We start from the raw sequence: 9,196 nt of genomic DNA, 5'->3' as shown, positions 1-9,196 counted from the left end.
TCTATCTAGACCAGGGGGGGGGGGGGCTAAAAGTGCCTGCGCCAACTTTGACGTCGTATAACTGGCGAACGACGTAAGCTAGGACTACCAAATTTGGTGACTTTTCCTAGACTTTTCCTAGAATATTGTTGGGAACAATTCTACGAAAAAATTAGTTTGTGATTTTTCGTGTTGCCATGGCAACGGGTTTCTGACAGGCATATTTTCCCAAATTTACTACTTTCAGTTTGAATCATGGGATTTCATAGTTTTATTGCTAGATCAAACTTGTTCATTTATATCATTAACATCCTGTGTAATTTTAAGTTACATTTCTAATTAGATAGTCATAATTTATGCTAATTTGATGACGTCATGGGTAAAAATCCAAGATGGCGGACAATGTCATTTTCAACGATAAATACATGTTATTTTTACTCAAATTCCGTCAAAGTCTTTTATTTTCTTACAAAACACAATAATTTTAACCTTTTTAGTCCACTTCCATTGGGTTTTGGGGTTATATGTGGGAAAAGTCGTATTTTAGAAAATTCAAGCTTGTCGATCTAAGATGGCGGACAAATGGCGTCATTTTCTGACTTCATATAGACGTCAGTGTCGTCGTTATTGGCAACAAAAGACTTGGCAGACTTACTTACTAATAAGATAACCTTTATAGTCATCGTTTTGTTCAATCTATTTAAATATAGCGGAAATTTCATATTTTGACGATTTTAGCCCAAAATATGTTATTATGACGTCATAATTACGTCATATTACGTCATAACGATACCAAAATTACAGAAAATATAAACTTTACTGGTACATCATACGCACCAAATTTGGTGATCGTAACCCAAGCCGTTTTGAAATTACGAAGGGGGGGTCAAAAGACATCCCCCCCCCCCTGGTCCCAGGAATCCAGAAAAAGCCTTGTCTAGATAGGGTTAAGACGCTACTAGGATAGGATACTCTGTTCGGCAGCCAAGGCAGGTATTCCCGAGGACCTTAGATAAAGAAGACCGGGGATTTGTCATGAGGACCTTAGATAAAGAAGACCGGGGATTTGTCATGCAGGGAGTGTGTGCCGGCCTAGACTAAATGTCTGGTTTCCAGGGTACTCGAAGGTCCGCCTGTTGTTCCGTCCTGCCCAGCAGTGTTTGGCTGTGTTTAGAGGCGTGATCATGTCTGTAACTGTTGTCTGGAGTCGGATCCAGGAGTTTCTTGTCCTATCACGGAGCGTGATGCCAGCATGACCCTTTACATTTCCTGTTGTACAACTCTGAGCATATCTCCATCTCATTCCACATTTCATCCATGATAATTCATGCTCATGTTTTCCAGGACGTCCGTAGCTGACAGGCGGAACTCTCACCACCACCACTGTACAGCGGCTCTCTGACCATCAGTAGTAAAAATCAACCAGCAAAACGTAGATCCTGGAATCACAGCTTCAATAGTTCCAAATAGCACCTGCATCTATATCTTTATGTATCCGTACAACAGCTCTCAGCAGTAAAACTAATCTGTTAGATGTAAATCCTGGTATTATCGTATGCCAATGTACCCTAATAGCACGCCAATGAAGGTGAGGCCAGGCGTTTCAGTATATTTCGTCAGTGACACAGAGGACAATCTCAAATCAACATATATGAACTGTTGTTCAGTAATTTCCCTACTTTGCCAAGACTGACAATATGTAATTCTTGAAATGAAGCTACACAAACTAATGGACAAGTGTGTTCTTCTGATGAAGTAAATGAGATTTGTTTGTCAATAATGGATTTCTTAAACATTTTCAAATCACCCTTGGCCATGCCTATTCCTACGTTCGCTGTTGACTCAATTTTTTGTTTCCAGCATCTTGTCCTATAGATTACGTAGTGTTCCGTGGAATCTGCTACAAGGCCTTCGACACACCTAATAGTAGGTTAAAGCATTTTATTCAGCCAAATGTGCTAACTTACTAAACACTGTTGAAAATCCTTGTAAATTGCATAGGGCATATACTTTTAATACGAAACCAAAACTCACATTAATGACACAGACAAAATATAAACAACATTTCAGATAGCGGTATAGATATCAATATCTATGTCTTACCGTAAGCATCCCTTCCGTATCGATGAATGATGTTAGTACAATTATCGCAAGATTATGTGGATCATCAGTAGTGGTCTACTTTTTGACCTTTGGGCCATACCATCATCAATCAACATGGCCGCCACTGACCAAGAACCCCACGTCAGCGCAGTTCGTCCTCGTTCCTACCAAGACGACAGTTATCTGCACGGGTTTCTTGGAACTGTGGGTGACTTACAGAAGGATGGGGTACTGCAGGATGTCGTCCTTGAAGTCGAGGGCCGGCGGTTTCCCTGCCATCGGCTTGTTCTGTCGGCGGCCAGCCCCTACTTCAGGGCCATGTTTACAAGTGACATGGCGGAAAGTCGTCAGAAGACAGTTGTTTTACAGGTATGTTTGGCGAAACGTGTGGTTTGAATACAATGAAACATAGAACTGTCAAAGAAGCTACGTATTACAGAGAAAATGTTAAACAAGTGCAATTCATTGTTAACCCAAACCATAACCAACAAATACGAGGGATCGCTGTTGTTGTTTATATCCCTGCCTGGAACGGCTGTAAGCGCTCCCAACGTTGAGCACTTCCGTGCCAGGCAGGCGGCCTGCCCGGCCTAACCCGGGAGCCTCAGCTCCCCCCCCCCCCCCCCTACTTTTGCCCCTTGCGGGGTCATTTGGAGTTATCATATGCAGATGCAGATGCAGATGCAGATATCCGGGGCATTGGGCGGTTGATGCCAACCAGAACGTCATAAGATTGGATTAAGAATTGATATTCAAATTATCAGATCAAATTACTGGTTGATATGTAAATCAATCTTTTGCCAAACACCTGCTTTTTGCCTACCACTGCGTCACAGTGACATCATCGCGATCGCTCGTATGGTATGGTAACATAATCGCACAGTATTAATGGCCGAACCCCGGGATCTATGACGCGGGTACATAAAGTAGTACGAATAGAAACTGTTGAAGGCTCGGTAGAAAGCCTTATTTGAGCCAGATATTACTTGTGCTGCGTGGTAAATAAATGCGTCGACTTTGAGATTGTATGATTTGGATTGTGACCGTTGTCGATTTCGTGTATAAATGGGCTTCATTACCCAACTGTCCTTCTAGGGTGAGTCGGCTGCCGTAACTGGGACCTCCGCCACTAGAGGGGCATTTCAAACAGGGCGCGAGGAGGCGATACGTCAACAGGATTTTTTATTTTTTTTTGTTATATTTTCAACTCAAACAAATCCATTTTTGGTATTCCAAAGATGCACCCTACTATATTTTTTCATGCGTCGAAGCCAGTCACCTTGTGATCCTTAGCTATAGAAATCCCGGTAGGCCGAAAACTGTGTTCTACTACCTTCAATTTAGGTTTACATTCCAATGTTTTCTCATTAATGTATATAGGGTTATTGACCCGATTTCCTTCGGTGTATAATTCATGGCCGGATCCTATATAGGGCTTACTCAGTCACGTGATCCTTCCCCTAGCAACTAACCGGCCGCCATAGCAACGAGCGGAGTCGGCCATTTTGGTGTACCAAAGTCAACCGCCTGCAGTGGGGCCCTATGCAACTCGCCGTAAAATTGTGAATATATCCCAAGCAATGCACAATTTCCGTTCAAAACGTCTAGTTTCATGATCACAGTGCTTTGTCTTGTCGTGGGATGTTGTTTTTTACTGCTAAAGCGCACACAAATTGGGTAACAGTAAGATTTGTTTCGCGATTCGCTAGCAAAGCCGCGCGGGAATGAACATATGAAGGGAAATTCCGAAGCATCACTGTGACGAGTCGGAAACAGAATTCGAGTTCTGCAATACGTAGAGCGGATCTAACTTGTTGGACTTTGATAATCAATGTGCACGTGTGTAGTAGACATTCTGTATCCGAACAAGCAAACGTTTGGCTAGTGTCAATGTCCACTGGGTACCCACTCCCGGTGATAGTGACTTACACTCCACTAGAAGCAGGAACGGAGCGAGACGGACTAACACCGGAGTCCATAAACGACATAGTAGCATGTTCCCTAGTTCTTTGATGAATTTCCATAAAACAAAAATGCACTGTGTACATGTGTGACAAAAGCCGCGGCACTCAGAACGGTCTAGTCTTGACACAGGATATGTCAGGTCCTGTGGTCGTCCAACTTCTGAATGTCGAACTTTCCCGATCACAACGAACTTTCTATCAACTAAAATCTCATCCTACACTCTGTATTTTTCCAGATACTAAGTTGTCGCAACGACTTTTTATCAAGTTGTTCTAAGCCTGGTACGTTTTGAACTGAGTGTGCAGAAAGTCGTTCACAGAATCAAATATTTAAAGACAAGATCAATGGACTCTGCTGTCACTGCTGCCGTGCTCGTAAAGTAGGCTGGATCTCAGCAAACTTTCCCTCACTGATGAAATATGGATCATTTCCAACCGACTTTTGTAGCGAAAATATGACGTGAGGTTGGAGGCTCTTTGCTTAGTCAAACAGCGTGCAAACGAATTCACTTTCCCGGATTTAGAGACTCTGACACCGATAATCTTCGCTGGAGTCATGGTACACCAAAATGGCCGCGCACGGAGGGAATGAACGACAGAGGCCACATAGCGACCGACGTAGTTAATGAGGTGATCATAGGAACAGGCCATGAATTATCATAATGATAGCACTGTATACACCAAAGGAAAGCGGGTCATTAACCTTATTATCATATAGACATTTTCCGATACCTAGCCGTCATGACTCCTCCGGACGTATTCGCTTGTTACATAGCATAGTAGCCCATAGACGAGATCCAGGAAAAAGCTTGGAAATAGCGGGTAGTAGTATATGGGATATTAATGGCTTGGGATATGGGGGAAATGGAACCATCTGTTTCGTCCACGCCGCCTGGCTATATGATAATTAGGAAAGAACGGGGCCGTAACGAATTTCAATGGGTGTGCATAAAAGAATTCTAAATCTGATTTTTTGGCAATATGGATGACGTCATCAGCTTTTATTGCCCCTACCATTTATTTTTTTTCTATTGGAAAATACAGCACATTGATAAAAACTACTGCCATAAAGCTATGTTTCTCATATGCATAATGATCAAAGCTACAATCTCACATTCGTGCTAGTTGATATCTGTTAATGATCTGTAGTTATTAGAAAATAACTGTTTTCTAATAGATACAGATCATTAGCGGATATCAAGTGGTGCGTCGTGTGGTAAGGGTGGTACAGGTAGCTTTCTAAAATGTATCGTATCACAGAAAAAGTGTAAAACAGACGAAACCCATTTTTTTTACCCCAAACAACAAACTTTTCTTCTATATGTCTCTCGCAGTGCCCCCTCCCCGCTTAGTTACTAAGTATATAGTGACCTTTGTCGTATTTGGGGGTTAAAGCTCATCTTTGCCGGTCAAGAATGACTAATATCATGAGCATTGATATCAAAAACATTTTTATGTGCAAATTTTAAAGATTATGTATGTATAAAATTTAAGACTGGAATTGAAACATTTACCTAAATTATAATTTTCAGCTGAGTCCAGTCATATATCTGGTGACACTATGAAATCCCTCCAGACGACTCTGTAGGTTGCATGAACTCAGGAGGTCTCCATCATTGTAATAAAAGAATAATCGTACCCTGTTAATGATACCTTATTGAGCATTTGGTGTTTATTGTGTTGTTTTGCAGGGTTTGGATGCAGGCATGTTTGGGGAGATCCTGAGTTACATCTACTCTGGAACCCTCCATGTGTCCCTGGACAAAGTGCAGCCCCTGTACCAGGCAGCCGACCTCCTCCAACTGCACTATGTAAGAAACACTTGCAGCAGCTACATGGCCATGAATGTGGAGTGCTCCACCTGTGTGGACCTGTACAATTTTGCTGATGTTTTTTCAGTGGAATCTGTCCTGAGGAGTTGTGTGGGGTGGATCGATGCAAACTTTGCTGAGGTAGGACTGATATGTTTATACTGTGTCACTTTTGTCGATCATGAATCTTGAGAAGAAAAGAGTTAACTAAAGTTTATCTTGCATAGAGTCCATTCCAAGACACCATGCGGATGTTTGTTGCCATGGTTTAGAATTGATTTTAAAGTTTTGTAATTATATGTCTAGGACATTTGATAGTTCAGAAATATTTTTAACATTGTTACGACTTTATAGATATTTCCCTGGTCCTGTAAAACTTTGGAAATATTCATGGTGTGGAATTGGATACTTCTAATGGTTTCTAAATAATGATAACAGCATTCTACCATTATTTACCATTTTCTACCATATTTTGTAAATGGTTCGGTGGGCTGGGAAGATAGCAATTCACACATCCTTGCAAAGTATGGTTGGGTGCCATGCAACAATGGCCCACCACAAAGGATCCACCAGTGCCCAGCAGTGAAATCTAAAAATATACAGATGCAACAATAGGGCTTACTTTTATGGGGGCAATAAACTAATTTTACCATTTGGCCAGGTTTACCATTTTTTTAAAATATTTGTAAATGTGAAATAATCACAGAGAGGTTTCACAATTGTTCTACATAAAGATATTTTTGTACAGTTACTTTCAAAATGTTTCTAAAATATTCAAAGAAATTCAAATAAATGAGTATTTTCTTAGTCAATTTTTGACAATTTAATTATTGTGGCTCAGATATTCTTTTATTCAAAATAATTCAGACTAATTATAAATATCGCCTAAAAACCCTCATGGTGTCTTGGAATGGACTCTAACTCAAGTGACGGTAACTACTTCTATTCTATCAGTTGAATGCTCTAAAGGAATGTCCGCTAATTTGTAAGTTGTTGACTGTTACGTTTTAAATAGCCTTGCGTTTAGACTTAACCAACATTTACTCTGCACCTTCATAGTTTTCCTTCAGCGAGGAGTTCTGCAGCCTGAGTGTGAATCAGCTGACTGAGATCATCAGCCACGATGAGCTAGATGTTAAAGAAGAGACAACAGTATGGGAGGCTGTGGTGAGATGGGTACAACACAGTAGGGAGAACAGGTTGGTGTTGGTCTTATAGATATGGATGTGTAAATACTTAACTGCATGTTCGATTGCAGAAGCTTGGAGTCACTGAGGAGTCGATTTTACCGATTTCCCCCAGAGATTCAAGATCCCACAATTTTCTTATGCAATGTTCAAAAGTTTAACACCCTCTTGTGAACCTCTTGTGCCTTACAGAATGCACCACTTACCCAGCATCCTCCCTCACATCCGCTTCAACCTGCTGACCTCAGACAAAATGGCAGCCATCTTGGAGTATCCCCTGGTAAAGGAAGATCCCGGGAGTACTGAGGTCATCAGGAATGTGGTACAGAAAGGGAACCCCAACCTGAAGCCGAGGCTTCGGAGGACTACTGAAATGGTTCTGCTGTTTGATGCAAAGTCAGTATATACTTCTCCTGTGTTTCACTTTCTGCATCCACACTCCTTGTCCGGCAATGCAGGTCCACAGTTTTCATCATGTTGACATGCTCTGCGCCTAAACCCTATTTCTTTGAGGCTGTAAGATTAGATTTGAAGAAATAACGTCAGTGAATGCTGTGATTTGGGCCTCATTCCCGAGGAAAAGGTACGAGTTTCCATCAATGAGTTTCCAGTCCACTTTATTAACAGTTTCTGATACATTCTCTCCTCTTCAGTTCCAGTGATGTCCTCTTCATGAACCCTCGGGAAGGAAAGTACATCAGCTGCAGTTACAATCGTAAAGACCGTGCAAGAACCGTAGATTTGACAGTTACCAGTGATAACAACATCTACGTCCTGACTCGTGAGGAAGAGAGTAGCGATCGGTTGTCCATGTTAAAGTACAACCATGCGGGGAATGTGTGGGAGGATGCTGGCATGTCCCCAGTATCTAAATGGCTGATGCTAGAAAAAGATTTGAAATGCTACGATGAGCACCTTGTTGAAGTTGATCGGACTCTATACTACCTTGCTGAAAAAAGTACAAAAGGAGGTGTTGTGTGGATGAGAAAGTACAACCAGCACACAGATCAGTGGCAGGAGTGTTCACAGCTGGAATTAGACAATAATTCATACGAGTTCAGTGCAGCATTGTCCTGCGGTTCACACCTGTATTTCCTCACAACCACAGAGATGCATTGCTACGAACCGAGACGGGACCGTTGGTGCAAGCTGCGCCCATCACCAGAACCAAATCTTGACATCCGTACAGCCATTGTCTTGGGGACAGAGATTTTCTGCACAGGTTATGACTTCAGACATACTGTGGTATACGATACAGAGTCAGACTGCTGGCAGAACCTGCCAGGCTGGCCGGACCCAGGGAACCGTGTGGCTAAGTATCCTCTCAGTCTTTTTGTACTGGAGAACCAGCTGCACATATGGTTCACCTGTGGCAATGGTTATGATGACGATGAAGATGAATATCGGGTATATGTGTTTGACAGGTCTGCTGATGCCTGGAGAGACTTGGATGCCACTTTGCCAGATGAGGAATATTTTTCGTATGGTCGCCTGTGCCTAATGGCGCGTATATACCTACCGTATCTTAAAGCGCAGGATATGGATACATAGAATGTAACAGCCAGTTGTGGGGAATGATTGTTTAATGACATTTTGTATAGAATTCAGCTTTTGAAGAGTACCCAAAGTAGGATAGGTCTTTTGGTAATCCCCAAAGTAGTTTTGACCAATGGCCTGAAAGCAGAGATCGGTGCCGCCATTGCACATAGTACATTATGTTAACTTTTTAGGTTCTTTTTCTGAAGCTTAAAGGTAATTTCCCATTACAGTGAAAGTGAGATCTCGTGTAGCACAAAGTTTTACTATTGATTTTTTTTTCAGAAGAAGCTAATTGGAAACCTACATGGATTTATGTAGATTACAGCAGTTGATATGTTTGCATTTACAATGAATAACACTTTGTTTTATTTTAGTGTTAATTTTTAGTGTTGATTAGTACGCTTTGTATTATTTTAGGGTTTAACTTAGTTTTCAGTGCTATTTTTGTTTTCATTTGTTTAGTAAGAAGCCAGTTGCACACATTCATGCGATTAGAACTAGTTTATAAAACTGCATGCCCAGTTTTTTTATATATCATTACTTTTGTATCATTTTCGAAAATAAATATCTATTGGTAAACACAATGAGTCATTCTTAAGTGCTTTTCGGTTAA

The 9,196-nt window shown here is 41.4% G+C and overlaps 1 protein-coding gene across 1 annotated transcript; it reads left to right on the top strand.

Moving 5' to 3' along the window:
* The first annotated feature begins 5,778 nt into the window (after positions 1-5,778).
* Positions 5,779-9,196, top strand: LOC118425130 (kelch repeat and BTB domain-containing protein 8-like). The gene is made up of 4 exons (XM_035833950.1): positions 5,779-5,998; positions 6,917-7,056; positions 7,237-7,440; positions 7,698-9,196. The coding sequence occupies exons 1-4, from the start codon at positions 5,882-5,884 to the stop codon at positions 8,593-8,595; spliced, it is 1,359 nt and encodes a 452-aa protein (XP_035689843.1). The 5' UTR covers positions 5,779-5,881; the 3' UTR covers positions 8,596-9,196.

The sequence above is a fragment of the Branchiostoma floridae genome, chromosome 10 (genome assembly GCF_000003815.2).
Source record: "Branchiostoma floridae strain S238N-H82 chromosome 10, Bfl_VNyyK, whole genome shotgun sequence".
Taxonomy (NCBI): Eukaryota; Metazoa; Chordata; class Leptocardii; order Amphioxiformes; family Branchiostomatidae; genus Branchiostoma; species Branchiostoma floridae.
Note: the sequence above shows the minus strand (reverse complement) of the source record. Positions and strands in the feature narration are given on the sequence as shown.